General features: G+C 33.9%; 1 protein-coding gene across 1 annotated transcript in view; it reads right to left on the reverse strand.

Annotated features, from left to right (window-relative positions):
* Positions 1-11,508: 11,508 nt before the first annotated feature.
* The window catches only part of LOC129224862 (uncharacterized), a 34,188-nt gene continuing 20,523 nt past the window's right edge, over positions 11,509-25,173 (reverse strand). The window contains exon 2 of the mRNA XM_054859408.1: positions 11,509-11,570. Coding sequence (XP_054715383.1) covers positions 11,509-11,570 — 62 coding nt within the window. The remainder of the gene's footprint in view (positions 11,571-25,173) is intronic.

Raw genomic sequence — 25,173 nt, forward strand, 5'->3', positions numbered from 1 at the left:
GAGTTACCGGATATTTCTGATTCATGCACTGAGCTCAAAAAGTGCACCTGCAAAATCTGCAAGAGCAAGTGTAGCTGCAGAAGTGTTGGTCTGTCTTGCACACTACTACTGTGCAAAAATTAATGCAAAGATTGAAGCACTGTTTGACTAACGACGTAATATTAATATTTTTGTACATATTTGCATTTAACATTTTTCCTATTTTTATATTGGTACTTTGAAAAGCACGTAATCTCTTTTGTAAGTAATAAAATTATGTTTAAAAAAAGCACCAAAATGAACATTTAGCTTATTTTCAATATAGAAAATGAAATCTTTGACCTTAAAAACCAATAATTCGATACAAAAACCTCTTTTGTACGACATATATTAAAAAAAACTCTAATATGGGTAGCCATTTTGAAAAACGCCGCCATCTTGGTTTTAAACGATTTTTGAAAGTGCCTCTGGGTCTTAATTTCATTTTATAGTCATAAACAAAATTCCCACCAAGTGGCATCCTCTTATCATAATTTGCAGTTTTCCTTTGATTTTTGTCGTTTAGCTCCCCGGCTATGAGTTTAAGAAAAGAATGTATCCCCAAATCCCTTCCCTTGGATACGCCTTTGGTGTTGGGTGAATTTGTCGTTTCACGTATTAGAAGTATGTTTCTGTGCGAAACAGCAATTGTTTGGTGTAAAATTAATATTTTCTTTAAATTCCTGTTTAATATTATTTGATGAAAAAGAAAAGAAAGTAACTAGCATTTGGTGGCATAAAAGAACTATGTGTTCAGTTTTTTCCACTTTTGCAAATTGTTGAAGAGTTTAGAAAAAAAAAATAATAAAAAAGATATCATTAACAAAAAAAAAAAAAGAAAAAAAGAAGGAGCTTAGTTATAGAACTAAAATCTATTCAACATGTTTAGTTAGTTTACCTTTGACAATCTAAGTTATAAGGGAAAATTTTTAAACCCCTCCCTTTTTGAAATCCTGGACACGGGCCTGATTGAACATAACAATGGGCTCCGCATGGATGATCTTTGTGAGCCAAATACAGCCCGCGGGTCATAAGTTCGGCACCTCTGAAAGAAGAAGTTTTTATTTAGAAGAAAAATATGTAAAGTAAGTTTTGATAAGTAAAGATTAACTCACTGTGGCTGAGCTCCATAAGTTGGAAGTTGTCTTTAAAGATCCCGTAAAGAGTTCGGGGACTCTCGAGCGCCACATCACCCCTCGGAGTTGGATATCCAGACGAAAGCAAAATCATATAAACGTCAATTAAATTTAACAAAATTTTCCAGAGTTGAATAAGTAATGCCACAAGTATTAGTTGCCGTACAAGTTGTAATCGCCAATTTGACGAGTAAATCTTTCTGACAGTCAAAATAATAGTAATAATAATAATAATGATAAATGAATAAATAAATAAATAAACTTTTTAGCTCTAGTTTGTTAAAATAGTCGTCAATTATGTTATTGCAGTTGAATGAACAAGTTTTCTTTTATATTTAAATTAAAATAGTTGCCATCTTGTCCTTCACTTCAAAAGTCATTTTAGACACTTTTCTTGGTCACGAGGAAGACCCCTGCCATTTGTGTTTTAATGAATGGTGTTTTCTTCCCAATCGCAAAAGGACTTTTTTTTTTATTCTCTGCAGTTTCTAGAATTCTTCTGATGTTTCCAAAAAATAAAAAAAAATCATGATCAATTTTAAGTTTTGAAAGGTATGTTATTAAAACTTAAAATCATCCCAAATAGACTGGTAGATGGGGGGGGGCATTGCCCTACCATCCCCCCTTCCCTAAATCAGCCCATGTTCATGTGCTCTAGATGTGGACGCAAGTTTTACAAAACGCTACAGGATGTCCTGAAATAGGCTGACTGTTTTCAAAAATTAATAACAGGAAAACTGTTAAGTGATAAAAAACAAATTCTTGCAAAAAGTTCATGTGATGGGCCGTAAATGTCTTCCCTCATTATTTGGAAATTTTAGTTCAAAATGTTTTCAACAGATGGCGCTTCAGATAGTAAGCGCTTAAATAAAAAAAGGAAGAACTGAAATTCACCAATTTTTTTTCTCCGATTACAACATGTCATTGTAGCCGACCGTAGTTATTTTCAAAATATTGTTATGCAATTTCGTTCATTAAAAATCTTTTCGAAAAAGTTTGATATTATTTTCTATCTTTCTTCGATTGAAAGGCTTACTATCTGCATCGCCATCTGTTGGAAAATTTTGAGCTAAAATTTGCAACTCTGGGGAAAAAAAATTGCCCGCCATATTAATTTTCTGCGGGACTTATTATTATTTTTTTTTTATCATTCACCGTTTTCCTGTTATAAATTTTTGAAATCAGTCAGTCTATTTCAGGACACCCTATATCTCCCTTATTTGTATCAATGTTAAAATTTCATGAAACTTGAAGCATCACATAATTTATTTTCTTTTTCAAAATCTGTTACAGGCATGCACATCAACCATACTATGCCCGTTCGCATGATGGTGGTACCATGCCAAGAAGCCACTTGTGCTCCAACTGCAAAGTTATCCTTCCTCATCCCAGCTGCTCTTTCAGAAAACATCCCGGCCCCTCTTGATAAAAATGTCTTTATAGAGAAAGATAGAGCTCGTTGTTTTGCAGTCAGGTAAGAAAGTACAACAATGTCACTAAGGTCTTTTTAATTTATTACATTCCCTAAGTTGAAAATGAGGGGAAGCAAAAACAGTTTCTCTGGGAAAAAACAAAAAGAAAATAAAATGTTTAATTTCAACCGGAAATGTAAAAACAAAACGCTAGGCTAAAAATTATGCCAAAAAAGAATCAATTAACTTTTGTAGACCATAGATCGCATGTTGTTTTGGGTTAAAAAAGTTATTGCCGTGAAGAAGTTGTGATTTTTACAAAATTATTCCTAAATAATAAATAGGCAAAAACTTGCTTCTGTAACGAACAAACCCCTGTAAACTATAACAGAGTGTCCACTTCCACCTATAATTTTATTTTTTTAACTTGATTTTTCGTTGACTTCGGCATTCAGGCAGAAAGTCAAAAATATCAAGTCGGTGAGAAAGCTAAAAACTATAAACTAACAAATACGTTTAAAGCAGAAATTTGGCATTTGAACTCAAAAGTAAATGCAAAATTATGTAAAAGCCCTATATATGAAATACCTTCTTTTTTTTCGTCACTTACAACAAACAAGATTTGAAAAAAGTATTAATAACAGGCCAGAAATCTGGGATCAATATTGTTTGAGCTTAAAGGCTTAAAACAAAATATATGATACTTAAATTTCAAAATGTTCAAAGGTTGACCAAAGGTTGACTTACACTGAATGTCTCTTATTATCAATTACAGCAAAAATAACACTAGAAAACATCTAGTTGCATTTCATAAACCAATTATTTTCGATTTAAATAAATGACACGATTACTATCGCCGTTCATAAGAACCCTATTGAGACGTTTTTGATAACGATCATGTTGGTCATAATATGTGGTAAATACAGAAGGTTCTGATGAGTTGTCCCCCACCCCCTCCTCATGAATGGAAGAAAAAAACGATAAAAAAAGTTTTCTTTTTTCTGTTGGTAACTAGAAAACATCTAGTTGCATTTCATAAACCAATTATTTTCGATTTAAATAAATGACACGATTACTATCGCCGTTCATAAGAACCCTATTGAGACGTTTTTGATAACGATCATGTTGGTCATAATATGTGGTAAATACAGAAGGTTCTGATGAGTTGTCCCCCACCCCCTCCTCATGAATGGAAGAAAAAAACGATAAAAAAAGTTTTCTTTTTTCTGTTGGTAACGCCGTTTTCAGATTTTGATGCTAGTGCCACGTACATGCCTTTATCTAGTTTTGTGCAAATGGGGGTGGGGGGTGGGGGGTAGAATAAAGAAGATAAAAAAAAAGAGAGTTCTGTAAAAGTCTAATGTAGTTTTTTTTTTTTTAAATACATTTTCTTTATCATTTCAAGACTAACTCCTACGTATTCCTATTGGAATAACAAGCTTACAAAGAAAAAAAAGTTAACTTGAGATAAATGGGGTACCCCTTGCGAAGAATCAATTGTTAATCTCCTTTTTTTGAACTTAGAATGAGAACGTACATGGTAATTACATAAAAAGTAGTCGAAAACTTTGTACTGCATAGTGAATAAAATATGACAACGTATATAAAGTACAAATTCAAAATGAAAAAAGGTTAAAAAACCAGCAAACAGCTGTTTCGGCACTCTAAAATACAAGTGCCATCATCAGTGCAATTAAAAACGAAGACAGGTTCAACCCGACTAAAACACAGTCGAGGCGAACATTGGAATGAGAGACGAGTTGTAAAAGATATGAGAGCAGTACCGGAAACGATGACGTCAAGTTTACGTCAGAACTACAGAGGATAGTTGCACTCAGGAGAAAACGTCACGGACAAAAAATAAATCAAATAACAGATTTCCAAATATTAGGAAAAGGGGGAGTGCTAGACAAATCATTGACGATTAAATTAACATTTTTCCATATATAATATGACTCCCAAAAATCTAAATCATGAATGGACGAACACTCGTGAATAAATTTGGCGGAAGAAAAAATAAAATTATGGCCACAAGACCAACAATGTTGAGCAATAAAGGAGCGTTTGAGATCCTGTTTTTTGACGTAATTTTCGTGTTATTTTATCCGGAATTTGAGGGATCTTCGAGTCTGCCCAATGTAGGCCAATTTGCACTGGCAGGAAACACTATAAATGCCCCATTTGTCAAGGTTCTGAACAGGGTGTTTAAGCTGTGAAAATTTTAATTTATTAACAGGAGAAAAAGTGACGGAAAAATGAAACTTTTTTAAGATTTTGGCAATTTGTAGACTGATTTTAGGAAAAAAGGGTAAGAAAGGGTTGTACATGGTAATTGCCCGTTCAAAATTTTGCTTCTTAACTTTGACATTGCATTTTAAATTGCTTATTATTATTTGTTCAATATTTACTTGCGTTAGTCAAGCAGTGAGGTATTTTTTGCGTTACCAATCCTTTTTTTTTTTGTCTTGAAACTACGCTACAATTTTTAAGTGCTTCAATTATTATCGTCGTCGTTGCAATGTATTGTTTATACACTGTTGCAAATAGTTTAAGAAGTAGGGACAATCGATTGGTATATAATTTTGATAATAAAATGGATATGTAGAAGAAGAAATAACAATTCCCAAATCACAAATTGCAGACTAGTTGAGTAATCTGCAGTTTGTGCTTTTTGACTTTGCTTTTTCTTATTGTAATTTTGATCACAACGGTTTTATCTTAAAATCTATATGGTTTTCATAATTATTAATATGAAAGTTAGATAGACTTGAATCGAGTTCAGGCTTCTGCTCAGTTGCCAATTTTACGAAAATGACAACTTTTGTGAATAAATGTAGTACATAAAATACATTTTAAATACAAATTCAAATAAAAGTTCAAAAAATCGAAAGAATGTAACCGAAAATATACTTTAAGTCTAGCAAAAGTGCTAGAAACAAAAACAGTACAAACACAGTCAGGGAAAACAAGAAATAGAGAATGCCACAATTTCAACGCACAAATTTAGGAAGGATACAAAATGAAATGCGTGAATTAGGGACTAATACGTCGTCAGTGGGAAGAACAGCCCCTTAAATCATAAAATCTTTTCTATTTAGCAGGAGGGAAGGTCCCAAAAAGATGTTACCTATCCTATGTTAGGAAGGGGGAGGGAGACCGTAACTTCTGCTAAATAGAAAAGGCCTTGAGAATTAAGGGGCTGGTCTTTCCTATGACTACGTATTAGTCCCAAATTCACGTATTTCATTTTGTATCCTTCCTAAATTTGCATTTGGAAATTTTGGCATTCTGTATTTCCTGAATAGAAAAAATATATATATACCATTATGCCTTAGTCAGTAATGTTATATGAGCCAAATGTAATATTTTGTTAAATTTTAATTTTGTAAGGTTTTATTTTTGTTGTAATAAATAGAAATAAAAAAAGCTTGTCTTTCCGTCACAACACATAGAAATTAATTATTTTAATCCAATGCATGAAAATTTAGAATTTAGCTTCTTATTGTTAATTTCCCTGTTTTGAAAAAATTGTTCAGTAAAAATATTGAAGAAATACATAATTCACAGAAATTCCATTTTGTACTAAGAAACCCAAAATCTCGGTTTACAAAAACTTCATTTTGTCAAGAAGCAAGAAATAATGTAAACATTAATAAAACAAAACAAAACAATATTTTTACTTTTCATATTTATAATTTTAAGTATAAAATTTAGAGGAGAAAGTCTGTTTTGCTGGAAATAATTTCCCTGAAAACACTTATTTATTTTTTTTTAAATTAAAAATTCTTTTTTTTGTCATTCTTGGAATTGCCCTCAACTTTAAGGTTTAACTTTCCCTGTTAAAACCAACATAGAGCGGGTGGATCGCCATAAAATAAAATATTTTTGAGACATAAAAATAAGGAAATAAGGAAAGAGTTAAAGACGTGACCATGACAACCAAATTAAACGTGAACAGCTTAATGGAAGAAAAGTTTTCGAAGTTGAGTTGAAACGCTTAAAACTTTTTTCTAATTGAGTTAGAACCTTTGATTTTCAACCGCAGGTTCCATTAGGTCTGAGGTTAAAAAAAAAAGTTGCCCATTTGAATGTGTAAAAAAGAAAACTATGCTCACTTTTTATTGACGGTTTTAATAAATTAGTTTCTTCAATTATATAGTAAAGCCTTGAAAAAATCCAGTTAAAAACGCAAATAACTCTCGCAAGAGTTAAGGTAGATAATTGGAAAAATTACATCGTACTCAGAAAATAATGTTCTTTTAAAAGATATAAAATATTAGTATGTACAAATAATCCCCACCCCATAGTTGAGACTTTATGTAAAAATTGTCTCAAGTTGGAACAAAAGAATGAACAACATTTCTAACTTTCTTCGCCCTGGACCCCACATCTTTTCAGAGGTAAGAAAATCAAAACTGAAATATTTTCAGCGAAATTGGATCTGGACCGAGTAGTTCTCGAGTTTTGCGCATCCACACAAACAGACGCTTTTTAATGACTTTATTTCATATTATTTAGAGACATGCATAAATTGGAATCATTAATTGTTAAAAGAAAATCATAATGATAGTATCATAATAAACTAACCATGTGTCATTGGTCCATGTGTCATATATTGTGTATTTTTTTTCTTTACGAGTGCCCAGAAATGAGCTGGGATATCTGGGCAGAGGTTTTTAAATTTCGGGGATTGGTCTCTACTGTTTGCAGTTGTTTCTAATAATAGTGAAATTTTTTTCGCTGGTGCTTTAACAAACCCGTTTAACGTAATAAGCAGCAACCAAGAAATACAATATGATGATGTTATAAATAATTTACCAGCAGTTGCTTATATTTTATATAAATAAGGAATGAATGTAAAGATACCATTGTACTTTGGTACTTTTTACTTGTGTAACCGGTAAATATGTATTATAAACCGATTCATTTTATTTTTTAGCAAAATGAAGGGCCGACCCACAGAAGAGGGCTGGTTGGAACAAGCCCATCTTCTGGCGAAGGCAGTTCAAGATGACCTCCGAGTAAACCCTGCGTACTTCTTCGTAGTCTGGTACAACTCCCCGTATTATCTGTTGGACCAGACTATGGAGGTATGGATGAATAAGCGGGTGCCACCCAAAGACTTTTTAAATTAATGTAACATATGAGGGAAGATTATTTTTACTAATATTGGATCAGTATTGAAATTTTTGATTATATTTTACTTCCTTTTTTGATTAATAGCGTTGTTCACATGAACTGGTCCAAATGTTTCATTCAAATAAGTAGAATTAAAATTGATCAATCATGTTGTTGTTTTGAGTTGTTTCTTTGCTTCGTTGTTTGTCCAACATTTTCACTTTCTCTCTCTTCTTTTTAAAAATGTTTTTAACTAAAATTTTCCAGCCGCCTGCCTTTGGTCTAGTTATCTATACTATTAAAACCAACGCGCGTCTGTCTGTGTGTCTGTAACCCTATCTCCTCCGGACTGACAATGTCTATCAGGATAGTACTGGTACCGTTGGATTCAGGGGCCGTGGTAGCCCGATCGGTAGAGTGTCGGATTCGGGGCCGGAGGGTCCTGAGTTCGAACCTCGATGGTCGAAGACCCACCGTCGTCATTAAGGGGGACTGGGCGACGTTAAATATGCTCGTGGTCTCAATGTCCTCCAAGTGAAACGATACCTCTGGGGGTGCTAGCACTAGGTAGCTATTAGCTCCTGGTCTAGTTCTAAATTCTCATTAACTGTTTGATCCGGTGATGGTGCTGCCATCTATCGGTATAAAAAATAATGGAGGCAAGGCATTTAATATGCAGTCCTCGACATAAATACAGTTGTAGTCAGTTGTGACTCGGAATCGTAATCGTACCGTTGGATTCAAGACATCCAAAGGAAGCGATTTCGCTCCGTCTCACTCCTCTAAACCTTAAGTAGCAGACGATAATAGGCCGCACATCCAGTCCTAAGCATGTCCTGTCACACTAATAAGCAATAATGTCATCAATTGAGGTAGTGAGAAGAGAGGGATTTTAGTGGCAAAATTAAAAATTTGGAGATAACCAGTACAAATGGTAAGTGAACCCCTTCTCTGGCTCGGGGCAGAAGATAGTACTAGTAACATTGGCAGGTGCTGCTGTACAGCATGATTTAGAAAAAAATTAATAAAAGCCTACCAAGGACGTTATTTTTAAAGTCGTTTTATTCAGATTTGAAATTGTCCACATTATTTTGATTCTCACTGCCTCAATTGTCACCAGCCGTAGGCGGTATTGAGTCACTGTAGGTGGCCAACGGGAGTTGGCGAGCGAAGCGAGCAGATGCCGAGCCACCCAGCTTTTATTTAAAACTTTCCGTGGAAAAAATAGTGCTGAAACGAGTAAAAACTATTTCACATCCCTCCGGTTTGTCCACTTAATAGCTGTGTGCTGAAACCCAAGTCTCCAAAAAATTGCAGAAGATAAGAAGAAAAAAAAAAGAAAATGAATTTAAAAAAAAAAAAAAAACACGTCTGATTAGCTAAAGGTCAATCAGGTCATTAAGAGTACTTAGGGTAACTCTCAGCTGTGCCTGTTGACTTTTCGTCCCTTCAAATTTTTCAGTAGAGAAAAACACTTAAGGAAAGAAAGGGGGAAAAAATAGATGGCTCAGTGCTGCATTATGCCGGTAAGGTTATGAAATACGTTTTCCATTCTTTATTTTCCATTAGAAAAAACAATAAATAAATAAAAGCGAAAAATAAAACTAAAATTGTGGTAGAGTATTGTTTGCAACTTATTGTATCATTCAATGATCTTGAAGTGATTGGTTGGTTTTATTTTGGAAGCTGTCGAAAATTCTCTTCCTGCAATCACTGCAAATACATAAATCCTTGAAATTGTCTGATTTTGTGAACTAAAAAGAACCAGTTTTTAAACATTGCAAAATTTTATTTTAACTACATCTGCTGCATCACCTTTTGCTCTAAAGTACCACCAACTGACCCTGAGCGGCAGGATAAACCTTACTCATGCAAAACCCTCATTTCAAATAGGCCAATAATAATTCTTTCTTCATTTTTCATAACCATGAAATACGTTATGAATGTTTCTTCTGTTTTATACATAAAATGGAGCAAAACGAATGAAGTGTGAGTGCAAAGCCGCTTAAAAGAGAGAAATAGCGAAAAAGTAAAAAAGAAATAACAACGTTAAATTGCACAAAATGTAGATTAAAAATTAGATTTGCAGATGACAATTTGTGCAATTTAACGTTGCTCTTTCTTTTTTACTTTTCAAGTACAAAGGTATTGATTCAACTCTGGAGAAATAATGGTTTAATATTTTTCTGAATGACTTTGATAAAAACACAAACACACACAACAGGAAATGCAATATTTGCGAAGTACTTTTTTGCTTACTTTAAATAAGAAAAATAAATAAAAACAAAAAGAAAATACAGTCAAACCTCGCTTATCCGGTCCTCGCTTATCCGTATCTCTGAATTATTTAGATAAAACCTGTAGTCATTAAAAAATGCTGTATTAACATTATGTTAACTCTAAATTATGACAAATGTGTTAAAGATAAAGCGCTTTCTTGACCGTGCTTTATTCAAGCGTAAGAGATGTTTGAACCAGAAGACCATGAACAAATTTCTTTGTTAAACCTACAGTGAACACAAAATTTTTTTCTTCAATAATTGATCTAGATGCCTAAAATTTTGATCGCTAGTGTATTTATTACATCTAAAACAATAAAAAAAATTGGTGCAAAAAAAAGAAATTTTTTTCAGAAATTTAAAATTTAAGAAAAATTTAAACGAAAAATTCATAAATTTCAATTTGCTCCATGTACCCCAATTTTTTTTTCAAACTTTGAATTCCCACTTGTTTTTTGATCATTAGGCAAAATTACATTAATGTACGCGTTACATGTAATGTTTTATGAGACAGTTTATAAAAAATGGCCGAAAAGGAGAATTTATGTGAAATTTTCAGCAAATACGGTGATTTTAACAAAAAAAAGAGTTTAATTTCTAATTTTAAATAACCGTCATTACTGAAATTCATGCGCACAACTATAACTAGATATTATCTGAATGTTGTTCCAAAGTTTCATTATAATTTGATAAATATTATGGTGCATGAAACACTTTTTATGTTTTTATGTAAATAGTGACAGCAGTGTATACGTGCTGCAAAACGTAAAATGAGGGGAATGATCACGGATGCGCAAAACAAAACAAACCCATAATTATTTAAAGAATGCAGGAAATGAAAAAAATGTTGCTGCCTTAAATACAGCAGCTAATATAGTATAAAAAAGGACTGAACATTTTTTGCTCAATTTTCATCATTTTTAGTATCCACCTTAAGAAATTACTTGAAAAGTCGTTTTGATATTTTTTAATGTCTGATAAACAATTCTACATAATTTTGTCGCGAAATGTGTTTTTTTTAAAGTAATAAGCGGTAAGTCCACTTATTTAGGTATTTGTTTCGCCCATACTAAACAGATTATCCGGATTTTTGACTAACCAGATCGCTATTTGTTCCAGTTAGTCCAGATAAATGAGGATCTATCATATAAATAAATAAATAACAGCACAGTTAGTAAAAAAAAGTCAATATCACTCGTGAATAATGCATCAGAAACAAAAATATGTAAAAAAAAAATCAACAAACATTTAAAATTGAAATTTAAAAATAAAATAAAAAATGTGCCTTTATTTCTCCCGTGTAACGTTTGAAGGAATGACCTTGTTTGAAGAAAACATTTTTATTAGAAGACCATGACCAAGACAACACCTTCTTCTGGTTTTTGAAATTTATTGTTGTAAACTTTTTTTCTGATATTTTTTAATATCTCTAAAAACAATTCTGTGTAATTTTATCGCAAAATGTGTTTTTTTTTAAATTTTTTTTTGTAGTAATTAGCGGTGAGTCCACTCATTCAAGGATTTGCTTTGCCCATACTACGCGAATTATCCGTATTTTTGACTATCCGGATTGCCATTTGTTCCAGTTAGTCCAGATAAATGAGGTTCTATAAACAACAATAAATAAAACACAGCACAATTAGTAAAAAAGTAGAAGATCACTCGTAAAAAAATGCATCTAAAAATAAAAATATGTATTAAAAAAAAACAATTTAACAAACATTTAAAAAATTATTATTATTATTTTTTTTTTTTGTTTTTGTTTTTAGCGGTAGCAATTGAACATATAAATTCTTTGACTAGAGTGCACATAGATAGTGCACTCAGCACACATAAAGAGAGTAAAATATTAAAATGCAACAAAATAAACTATAAAAATATAAAATGTAACAAGTAAAAAATGAAAAGGGGGAATCTACAAAAGTAAAATGTAAAATTGAAAAATTGTAAAAATATAAAATTTAAAAGGAGAAAGTGTACAAATATAAAATGCAACATCTAAAACTGAAAAATTGCAAAAATAGAAAAAAAAGGGATAAAATGTTCAAATATAAACTGTAACAATCCAAAAGGATAAAATGTAATACAAGTAAGACGTTAATAGGGTCAATCAGCCTGTATTTCCTGTAGTTTTTCTCTGGTCTTCTATTATCTGCCAATTGATAAAACATCAATTTCCAGCCGACTGATCCTCTCTTTGCTTGGCCACCTGCATTCCAATGCATCACACGCAAATAATCTCTCTCCATGTAATGTTTTGCCGCTGTAGTGGATTTAGTGTTAACCAGGGTGCAGCACGAGGAGGCTCACTACATAACACCCCCCAAAAAATTCAAATTTGACTATAGGATAACAAAATGTGCCTTCATTCTTCTCATGTAACGTTTGAAGGAATGACCTTGCTTGAACAAAACATTTTCATTAGTAGATCATGACCAAGACAATTCCTTCTTCTGGTTTTTGAGATTTATTTTTTAAAACTTTTTTGTTCGGGATTTAATAATTCAAAAAACTTAAGTGCCTAAGGAGAAATTTTTAAAAAAATTTCATTTCTGATTCAGAAGGTTGACTTATTTTGAGCAAACTTTATTGGAAAGATAATTTGTCATAGAAAGTATGCAAAAAGATATTTTTTCATCAAGATTTCAAGTACATTTTTGAAAACTTCAATAAGTTTTAACATTATTACCTACGGAAGAAATTAATATATTTCTAGCTGAGGAACCAGTAGCACCAATAAGATTTTATTATTGAATCAAAAAAAAAAAAAAAAAGAGAGAAAAATAGAACCGACTTCAAAATTACAGATCAAAATAATGGAAACACCTGTAAATAAAAGTGACGTTTTCGAGTGTGCTTCGTAAGTAATAAAGAATAAAACTAGACGCCTTTTTTTTAATAAATAGCAATGTACATATTCTGGTAGTATACGGTGGCTTAATTGAAGTTCTGGAAAATTTGGAATTTTTGAAATGTCGGACCTCTCAAATTTTAAAAGAGGCCAAATTGCAGGAGTGCGACTAGCTAGAGCAAGTGTAACAGAAACATCTCAACTTTTTGGCGTTTCTAGAGGTACAGTATCTAAATACATGACAGCATACGCAGAGCGCGGTAAGACAAGCTCGGCAAAGCAAAATAGTAGGCGGAAAGAGAAGCTCAGTGAAAAAGACCAACGGATATTGAAGCGGATTGTAAGGTTCAAAAAGTGAACAACAGCCGCAAAAGTGTCCACAGAACTCAATCACCATCTGGATTCACCAGTGTGAGTGACAACAGTCAGAAGCACCTTTATTAACAGAGCATTTACGGCAGAGTAGCGATTCCCAACACAGTTGTCACAGAGTGTTTCCATTATTTTGATAACTACCTGTAGTTCTATAAAGTTAAAAATCATTTTATTCTTTCGGCTGTGGGGGGGGGGAGCACAATCAATAATGCTTTTAAACATAATTTTTGGAGTTTGGTACTGAAGCAACAGTTGGGTCCGTTGAAATTTACAGTTGTAGTTCAATCATGGCTGTGAATAATTTTATCTATCGTTTTTGCACCAACTTCAAAAATTATGTTTAAGAATAAGATCGATGGTGTTCAAAGAATAAAATTTTTTTTTTTTACTTCTTAGATTTATTTTAATCTGAAGTTTGAAAGTGTTTTTTTTTTTTTTACAAAATGTTTTTTTTTTCCTTTTCATTCCTTTTAGTGTAAATGTATTTCAGAAATAGAATGAAATTACCACCACGAAACTTCACTTTATTTTTTCATAAAATTGCTCCATACTAAACAAAGAAAACGAAAACCTATATACTGTCCAACCACGGATTGTATGGAATTTTCGAACATCCAGATAAGATGATCTATCTGAATGAGGGGGAAAAGTAAAAATTTGATGCCGGTATTCCGCTCATTTGAATGAGACTCTGCTTCTGCAAAAGCTGGGATCGCTAAAAAAATAATAGATTCGTCCATTTCCGGCTGTAAAACGGATGTTTGTCTTTCCATACAATCCGTGGTCAGACAGTACACGCCTAAAACTTTAAGCGGAAGCCACTAAAAATTCCTCATTGCTCCTCTCTGGGATTTAGTTGTGAGCAAATTTAATTAGAACCATATAAATATGAACGGTTTCCCAAACTAATTTTTCTTTCACAACATACAAGTTAGTGGAAATGCAATCCTGTATCTCTTTACCTAGTCTCGATATCGATTATTGGCATTCTCATATATATAATTGCCGATGATCGAGTAACCCACGAGCTTCAACACTGAAACTCGTGCCACGGCGTGATAATTTGATAATATGCTTCGGCAATGTTTAACATGCAGGGAAAGGCTTTATTGTGACAAGGCTGAACTGTATCGGGTCCCTTAACTGTTCTACTGGTAAGACAGTGTCATTTCAGGGGAATGAAGAAACGAAAGAATGGTCAACAACGAACGCTATCTACTGGAGTTTAGGGTTAATCCATTGGAGTTAGGGTTACATTTTCAAGTATAAAAACATCACCAAGCAGGCAATGGCCTCGTTCAAATGTAGAAGCAATTTTCACCCGTCATACCTTGGCAACATTTCAACGCAAGAATTTTATGCAATTTAGTTTTGTGAATACTATATATACATCGTTTCTGTAGTGATTTCATGTGCAATAACGAAACTTTTGACTGGTCTATCCCGCACGGTAGTCCATTTCACCCGATATTACCCTGTTTATTTTTTTATTCCTAGGAATGAAAAGTTATTCATAAAAACCGAAATGCGTTTTTCCGTAGACTTCACATTGCTGGAATCAAGAGACTGATTGATTAAAATTAAGTGAAATAAATTCTGAACGATTAACAAACCCATGAGAGATCCTAATATATTTTTATCTTAGAAACTAGTTACACTAATAAGATTTTCACATCAAAAAATTCGGGGAAATGCTAACAGTTTTTTATTTTATTTTTTCTAATTTATAAGTTATTTATAAAAACCGAAATCGAATTTTTTTCGCTTTCCCTGCAACTTCGACTTATCGAATTATCACTGTATGTAATTAGAATAACTACTTAACGCTATGCCAAGGGTTTGGAGGGAGGAGGAAGTAAAAATCATTCCCCTGTTGCACTTTTACATGCTTTTCTACGGCGGGAATCTCTGCTGCTACACACATGACGTCAGTGAGAAATAAGAACCATAAGAAATATTTAGAATGTGTTACATTAAAAAAAAATCTTTTAAGGGAGGAAAATAACCTATATATTTTTTCTTCAAGATTCATTGCAACTTTCTTAAACTTAAAACGATTATTAAATATAACAGAAATAACACTTTTTGACTACTTATTTGTTGAGAAAAAAATTTCTGTAGGTGTTTTTTAATAAAAAGGATATATTTTTAACAAAAGACTACCATTTTCTTAGAGCTTCCAGTGCATTCACTTTTCCATAATTTTTAAAACTTTTTGTGTCAATTTCTTTGTTAGATACCAGAGAGTGATATGACCTTCCAGTTAGGAAACAATTAACCAAAAACAGGTTGTGTGGGTAAATGTTTGAAAAATTACCATGAAAAACGTGCTTTTTGCCCCCTAAGTTTAATTGAACATTATTTCAAAACCACATGTTGCATGCACATTTACTTTTCGAGGTTTATATCACAGTAATATGTTCAATGACCAGTTTTGTAAAGTTTCGAATGCATAGAGTTAATACTTTTTTGCTAGAGCTGCTGGCGTAAATAAAAATTTTGTAAACGTGGTTATGAAAAAATCAAGAAAGAAAAAGTAAATTTTAGTTATAAGCAGTGCATTTGAGTTTAGTAAATTTCTTCTAGTTTTCTCAATAATTCATCGATTGAAAAAAAAAAAAATGTGGATTTATAAAGAACACTGGAGTTCTCTAAATTTTCGCAAAAATCGATTTTTTTTTACAAAAATTAGAGTGTTCGCCTAACTTAAGTAATTTGTTGAAAGGTTTTGACATCAAAATACCCTTTCAAGGAAGGTCGAAATTTCTCTTGCTCTGCTCAGAGTTTAGAACTTCATTTTACATATGAATAGAGCTTCGATGAGCACTTAGCACTTTCGGTATAAGTTTTCTAATTACAGGAAACACGTTGGGTAATGCCCTCTGCTAATTGAGTTCTTTCGCTAATTGAAGTTTTTAATGATCCTTCAAAGATGCCACGCTTGCATCAGAAAGACTGTGTGGAATTTTTGTCTTTTTTGGTGAGTGCGTCGCTTGTCGCAATCCAATTAACTTCGGCGAAATTTGTTCTCAGAGGATCAGCGAGAAAAAAAAAATTTTTTCCACAAAAGTACTCAAATTTACGAAAGCATTTTCGCAGCCATGAAAACATTTAATATAAGGTGTCTGGATATGAATATTCTGTGAAATGCTTGGCAACATGTAATTTTTCGCAAATTGTCCATGGCAGAAAATATTGCATATGAAGCAATATAATATGTTTCTTTATTAAACAGCTGTTAGTTAAAACGTGCTGTTTTCAATATTATAAATGTTCATTTACTGCAATGAAATTGAAGAAATAATAAGTATTAACGGTTGAATATTCTGTAATATAACATTCTATGCAGGGTGAAAACTTTTTTTTTTTTAATTTTTTGCGCATTAAACTAATGCAGCCCTGCAAAAAAATATAAGGCCAACAATAACATCATGATCAAAAAAATGTAGATTAGTTCAAAAATTTTTTTGGTGTATTTATTATGTGTATTATTGAAGCAGTAATCGCTTGTCACCAGATAAACTGTAAAACGTAATGAGATATGCCATATGTTTCTGAAATCTGTTTTGAAGCAAGGAATTTATTGGACAAAATTATAAGGATACCACGAAACTATTCAAAAGTAAAGATCTTGAAGAAAAAATATTGTAGGTGGTCGAGGTGCTTTGTTAAAGTTTTGGTACATGAACTATATTTTTTTGGGAACAAAACTTGTTCGAAATTTAGGAGTGATATTAGTTTGCACCAGCTCAAATCTTTGTCGTTTCATATTTGTAAGTTCTGAAAATTTTCACACTGTGTTTGAGAAAAGTTTCATATATTTTTTTTCATAGTCGCCGTGGCATTTACTCACAAATGATAAGTATTAATACATTTTATTGCGTTTTCAACATGAACAGAATGAAACACGTATTACAAGATCCGGTCATTTTGAATCACTACTCAAAACATGTTGAGTTGTTCCGTCTCAACTGGTTTTCGCATTCATTTCAATACAGGGTTAGCATAAAATAATGTCCCGGTTTAAAAATTTTATATTTCATAATCTATTACACTTAGCACAATAAATGATACATAAAAATGTTGAAAGGTTGTGTAAAGCAGAGATTCAGACAGCTGAACATAAACAAATACGTTTAATACGAAACATGGGGACACACATACAGCAAGACATGTAGAAAAGTAGTGAAGCTCTGATAAACAGACTGCGGCTCTTTAAATAGAATAGAGGGCAGATTTTCAGTATCCAATGATGTTTCTCAAATAGTAATAAGCTTTCTCCAAAGTCCGATGGTGGATTAAAGAAGAGATTTTGCGAACTCCGTGGAAAGCTGCAAATGTCTCTTCCAATAAGATATAAGCACAGTTCTTTCTTTTAAACCAATGGAGGAAGCGATTACATTCAACACCCTCCCTTAATCGCTTATTACTAAACAACACAATGACATAAGTTCATGCAATTTAAATTTAGGAAGAGACTTAGTAAACATATCAGCAATTTGTTTACCAGTAGAAACATATTCAATATATATATTTTCAACATTTAAAATATTTCTAATAAACTTTAACTTAACATCAATATGTTTCAATCTACCAGAACTATTTTCATTAGTTATACATTTGATTGCAGACTGATTATCTTCATATATGACAATGTTATTTACAGTAAGAAATTCACATGCAATATTTTTATAATACACTAGATCTAATAAAGACTTACCAACTGCAAGTACCTCAGCTTCAGTAGAAGAAACAGCTATTGAACTTTGTTTCTTCACGCTCCATAAAATTGGACACTTTTTATAAAAAATAACGTAACCTGAAACTGATTTGCGATCACGCGGATCTGATGCCCAATCTGAATCAACATACATAGATAAATCAACATTAGAGTCACAACACTTACTATACACAATTTTATAATCCGATGTACCTTTTAAATATCGTAAAGTTCTTTTAAGTCCATTCCAAGCCGATTCTGTAGGATTCTCCTGCAGTTGACTGAAACAGTTCACAGCGAACAGTATATCGGGTCGTGTTGTCATCGCAAGATACAATAAAGATCCAACTAGTTCACGGCAAGGTCCTTTGAAGATAGTTCCTTCCTCAAAGTCAACTGGAGTTGACTTTGAGGAAGGAACAACACAAGGCTTGCAAGGTGAGTGCAACACCTTGCTTCTAAAGGTGTTGCACTCGGCTTGCACTCACTCATGTTAAATCTCTTCAACAGTTTAAGAATATACTCCTTTTAATCTAGCACTAATTTAGTAGAAGTAAATTCCATACGAATTCCTAAAAATTCAGAAGCTGGTTCGAGTTTGGACATCTGAAATTCATTTTGAAGAAGTTTAATCACAATCATTATTTCTGAAACATCTGATCCAGCGATAAGAATATCATCAACATATAAACAAATTATTATTTTTCTTCCATTCACAATTCTGATGAAAATACACGGTTCCGAGTTTAACTGCTTAAAATTAATTTTTAACATAAATTGCGAAAATCTGAAGAACCATTCATTGTCTAGGAGCTTGTTTTAAACCGTATATACTTTCATTTAATTTGCATACTCTGCCAGATGAATCGTTGAATCCTTGCGGTTGTTCCATAAAAACAATTTCTTGCAACTCACCATTCAGAAAAGCTGTTTTCACATCCATCACATAAGCCTTTAAATCCTCTTGAAGAATCGAAACAAGAACTAATCGTAAACAAGGCATCCCAATGACTGGCGAATAAGTTTGTACGTATTCCTTCTGCTGGTCTCCCCTTGCGGCTTTGAGAGTTCCGTCTCTTTTCTTCCTAAACACTCACATACACTTTATGGGGGTCGCGTTATCAGGGAGATCTACCAGTTCCCAAGTTTTGTTTATCTGGTGGAGCGCAATTCTTCCCCCATCGCGACTTTCCACTGGGCTTGTTGTTCTTCCGGTAGTTTTGAGATGTCATAAAAGGTCAACGTCTCTTCTGACGTGTACATTGCTTCAAATCGTTCTGGCGTTTTACTTTTTCTTTCTGATCGTCGGGGTGTATCTGCCGGAACTTCTTGCTTTACATTGGTTTCGTTTTCTCCTAACTCTTTATTTACATTTCTGTCGTGTTTTTCCTCGTATTTTTCTTCTCTTTTCGGGAGCGCGTCTGGTGAATTACTTCTATCTTGCACATATACTTTATTTTCATTGAAGCGAACATTACGTGACACAATAACTCTGTGCGTATCAGGATCCATTAATCGATATCCCATGCTAGAATATCCAATGAAGATCATTCGTTTAGATTTCGGATCTAATTTTTGTCTGCGAGTATCAGGAATTTTGGCATAAGCATCACAACCAAATAATTTTATTTGATTTAAATCCGGTTTCTGGGAATATTTTAGTTCAAAGGGTGACATTTCATTTATGCTTGAACTAGGGATTCTGTTATGAATATATGCTGCAACTTGAATAGCATATCTCCAACAGTTCTTAGGTAAATTTGCATCATATAAAAGTGAACGGACTTTATCAAAAAGTGATCTGTTCATCCGCTCTGAAATTCCGTTCAATTCGTGAGTATAAGGGGAGCAGGGATCTATCGTAACTCCAAGTTTATCTGCTATCACTTTAAGTTCACCTGAAACATATTCCTGGGCATTATCACAACGATTTTTTCGAACGCTTTCATTCAATTTGAGAAACTTTTTGATTTCCTCGGGAACATCACTTTTCCTTTTAAGAAGACGAACTTCACAAAAACGAGAATAATCATCAACTAATATTAACACATACCTTTCACCCGCTTGAGTTGGTGGGTTGACCGGACCGCATAGGTCAGAATGGATTGTCATCATGGGAGCTTTTTCTCTTCTTCGGTTTCCTATTCCTATAGGGTTCGCGGACTGCTTCGCTAACACACAGGTTTCACAAAATTTTTCGCTTGTTGGTAATCCTAGTTTGCTCAGAACATGGTTGCCGGAGTGTCCTAACCTGCGATTCCACAGTTCACCTCCATCTGTTTCAGCAACAAAGGAGTTTGAAATGAAGGGAACAAAATCACTTGCATATTGACCTTTTGAATTCAGCTTGCACAAAACGAAGTTTGTACTTCCCTTTTCAATGACTGCTTCGTCATTTTTGAAGCTCACAGTGTATCCAGCTTTTTGTATCTGTTTCACTGAAATGAGGTTTCCATTGAGTTCTGGAACATATAACACATCTTTCAGTAGGATCTCCTGCACACCGTCACCTAATACACCGCGAATAGTTCCTATTCCTTTCACTTCCAGTTTACTGGTTTTTGCAGCGCATGACACAGTTCCTGAGGATGGTTTTAACTCCTCAAACCATTCCCGATGTGCACACATATGAGCTGTAGAGTCGTTATCCACTATAAATGATCGATGTTCTACTTCGCCAACAACGAAAGTCACTGCAACTGCTCCATCCTTTGATGAAGTATTCTTTCCCGTCTGGACTGTGCAATTCCTCTTAAAATGTCCTTTTCTTCCGCACTTGTTACACACTACCCGATGATTTGCAGAAAAGGCTGCACCATTTGATGACTCTGTTTTCCAAGATTTGGGCTCCGAGACTCGACGATCTCTCATCAGCGCTTCAGCATCCAGAAGACGACCGCAAACAAACTGTAAAGTCAAGTTCTCCGAAGGCTGATTTTCTATTGCAGATTTCGATGCGTCATACTCTGCTGGAAGAGACATCAAAAGATAGACAATACTGTCCATGTCACTCACTTTCACGCCACACGATTTTAGTTGGGTAACGAGCCTGTTCACTTCATCAATATGCTCCTGCATGGATGAGTCCTTTTTCATTTTCAAAGTCTCTTTCTAACCAATATCTGACTGACCGCTCCTTCTCGAACATAGATCGATTTCAATTTTGCAATTACTTCAGCACAAGTCTTTTCTTCCGAAAGCGATACTAAAACTTTATCACTAAGAAATGATAACATCAAGGCATAGGCCTTCTTACTCGCTAAAAGTTCATTAGCTTTCGAAGAATCCGCTTCACGTTCCAAATACACCTCTAAATTCTTTGCTGCGAAAACCGCTTCCATTCTCCTGCACCACAGAGAGAAATTCCTTCCGTCAAAAGGCTCAACGGAATATTTTATCTTGTCCCCCATGTTACTCCGCTACTGCAGTGATTTAGTAGCTGGGTAAAACTTAGAACTAACCACGCTCTGCTGTTGAAAGGTTGTGTAAAGCAGAGATTCAGAGAGCTGAACATAAACAAATACGTTTAATACGAAACATGGGGACACACATACAGCAAGACATGTAGAAAAGTAGTGAAGCTCTGATAAACAGACTGCGGCTCTTTAAATAGAATAGAGGGCAGATTTTCAGTATCCAATGATGTTTCTCAAATAGCAATAAGCTTTCTCCAAAGTCCGATGGTGGATTAAAGAAGAGATTTTGCGAACTCCGTGGAAAGCTGCAAATGTCTCTTCCAATAAGATATAAGCACAGTTCTTTTTTTTAAACCAATGGAGGAAGCGATTACATTCAACAAAAAATAAACTGTGATTTTTTTTTTCACTCACATATGTTCTATGTGTGCGCCTATCGTAAAGTGACACAGATCTATAACATACATGTTAGAGTGTTACACTGTCAATTTTTCGTAATGCTACACATAAGCAATAAATTCAGTTCTTGCAACGTTATAGGCAATGGTGGTATATAAACAGTCTTGGACGAAACCTCATAAAAAATTTAAAAAAAAAAACTTATTGAGTTAGGTTTTGGGATTTGATGGGCCAACGCATAAAGGGTAAACCATTATTACCTGCAGGGCCAATCCAGCGTTGCGGAACGTTAATGGCGCAGCGAAGCGGGGGGAGGGGGGAGGGAGGTAAAATCACAGCTCCCCGCAAAGGTATTGGTTTTAACATTGTTGCCAATCCTAATACAATAGTTAATACATGTGCAAGGACGTGCACTTTAAAGTAGTTACTTAAATTCAAATAAATCTTGGATAGTTTATCTTTATTTTTATGTATCATTTATAGTGGTAAGTGTAATACAGTTTATGAAATATAAATTTTTAAAACCGGGCTAGTATTTTATGCTAATCCTGTATAGTAAAAGCAATTGCTGTGGAGTCGGAGTAGGAGTAGTGGAGTTGGAGTTGGATAGATTTTGGATTACATGAGTAAGAGTCAGTCATTTTTCCTCCGAATCTATTTTTTTGCCAAATCTGAGTCGGAGTCAATGCAAATTTTTGGATTTAGGATTTGGTGTCAGAGACGAAGGCACTAAAAATCTATTAGACGGGAGTTGGTCATTATTCCCTCCTCCCCCCCCCCGACTCCACAGCCCTAGTAAAAACCTTTGCGCTTTGAATTTATCTCTGATTCGCGTCAGTGTCAAAGCCTTCATTATTATTCATACTAGAAAGTCGCCCGTCAAGGTATGACGGGTGAAAATTGCTTCTACATTCGAACGAAGTCATTACCTGTTTGGTGATATTTTGATAGTTGAAATGGTAACTCTAACTCCAGTGGATGAAACCGACCAGTCTGACCAGTAAAACAATTAAATACAAATACAAATGTGACGACCAGCAATAGGCTCTGGGCCCAGCTAGGCTGGTCCTAGTCAATTAACTAGTCCCCAATGAAGATCAATGGCCCTCTTAAAACTATCCACCCCCTTGCTCATTACCGCTTCTTCCAGGTAAGCTATTCCAAGTGCCCACGACCTTGTTAATGTAGTAGTTTTTCCTAATTTCCAAGTTAGCCTGAGATTTTAATAGCTTAAAACAATGACCCCTTGTCCTGCTTTTCCCGCAAAAATTTAATCCATTTACATCTTTCATTTTGATAAAATTTAAATAACTGAATCATGTCCCCTCTGACTCTCCTTTGCTCCAGGCTATACATGTTAAGCCTATTAAGTCTGGTATCATAATCTAAATCTGAGAGTCATCTTACTAATTTAGTTACCCTTCTTTGAACCCTTTCCAATAAAAAAATATTTTTCTTCAGATAAGGCGACCAAAACTGAACAGCGTACTCCAAATGAGGTCTTACTAAACTCCTATATAAATGCAGAAGAACCTTCTTAGATTTGTTTGAAATAGATCAATTGATAAATCCAAGCATTTTGTTGGCTTTGTTACTAGCAAAACTAAACTGTTGACTAAACTTGGAGTCCTGATTTATTAAGATACCCAGATCCATAACATTTTCTGCCTGATTTATGACTGAACCCTGTAAACGATATCTCATACGCTTATTTCCATGACCTAAGTGTAGCACTTGACATTTCCCTACATTAACTGCCATACCCCATTTATCTGCCCACTTAGTAATATGATCTAAATCCTATTGAAGCTGTTTTACTTGTTCTTCATTTTCGACAATCCCCATAACTTTTACATCATCAGCAAAACAATTCATGCTTCCAGAAATATTTTCATTGATGTCATTCAAAAATATAATAAACAAAAGAGGCCCTAAAACCGGTCCCTGAGGAACCCCACTTAAAACATCACTCCAAGAATGATTTCCTCTCACAACTACTCTTTGCTTCCTACCAGTGAGCCAATTTCTAACCCAAAGTAAAGTTTTTCCTCCTATTCCTATGTCAGCTAACTTTCTGAGAAGAGCAACATGCGGTACCTTGTCAAAAGCTTTTTGAAAATCAATATGAACAACATCCACACATTTTTTGTTATCTAAAGCTGATGTAACCTTGTCGTAGAAATGCAATAAATTAGTAGTACAGGATTTACCTTTCCTGAAACCATACTGCAAACTAGTCAACAGACTATTAAGTGACCGGATGTAGTTCAGCCTTGTCACAATAAAGCCTTTCCCTGCATTTTAAACATTACCAACACACATTATCAAATTATCATGCCGTGGCACGAGTTTCATTGCTGAAACACGCGGGTTACTCGATTATCGGCTATTATACATATGATGATTGTTCCAAGCCTAGTACCAACATTCAGCCACAAATCCCATAACGTACTGCTACACGAAATATCTCTGACTTGAACTGCAAGTTATCTGTCAAACTTAGTTTGCATAATTCAATTCAGATGAAAAGTACTTTCTCGGAAAGAAAAAAAAGTTTGGATCTGTTTTTGATGATAAAAGTACCTTTCTTCAAACTGCATCAGATAGTTGTTCGTTAACTTTGCTTCGACGAAATGGTAAAAGAATGAAAGTTTCAACTGATTTTCTCTCTCAGTTTGGCTCATTTATCACTGATAACAGCATTAGATGGCGTTTGTGGTAAGTATTTCCTTTCTCTGACGTGAAAAGGAAAGCCGAGAAACTAGATTTATTAATTCTCTAGTCAAAATGATTGATTTACTCTTTCCCTTAATGCTTTCCCTTTTCTCAACTCTTAAAGTAAAGGGGGAAGTTTCTAAGAATTATTATAATTCACTTGAACTTATTTTATAGATTGTCCAACTTCATATCATCAGATTACTAGTTTCCATAATTACATTTGCAAAAGTTTTCTTGGGCTCAAGCTTATTTCTTAGAAAATGCTTTTTGATTTTTTTAAAATGAGCTGAAATAATTGATTTGGAAGTAGTTTCATAGAATGAAATCCATCTGGTATTTTTTTAATGTTATTCATTTTCTTTTGTCATAATTTTACCATAAGTTAAGGACGTGAATGCAGAATAGAATTTTCAATGACCTATGTACGTGCACAAATGTAAAACAAATTGTTAAAAGTAATGGGGATATTTCGATAATTGGGAGTCTGGCGTGGTCGTCTCATTCTTGGCGTTAATAGTTATATTTTGGTAACCCTGCTGATTTATAGCAACCCTATGTAAATAGATGTTTCCGTTCTCTTTGTTTAGCTTTGCAACAAAAAATACCTCTCGCGCTGGAGCCAAAAATTGGCGCCAATGAAGAAAGATCGCCAGATTCCCAATTATCGAAATATCCCCAAAGTAATTGCATTAACGAAGAAAGCTAAATTTTTGAATACGTTTCCTGATCAA

Source organism: Uloborus diversus, chromosome 6 (genome assembly GCF_026930045.1).
Source record: "Uloborus diversus isolate 005 chromosome 6, Udiv.v.3.1, whole genome shotgun sequence".
Classification (NCBI taxonomy): domain Eukaryota; kingdom Metazoa; phylum Arthropoda; class Arachnida; order Araneae; family Uloboridae; genus Uloborus; species Uloborus diversus.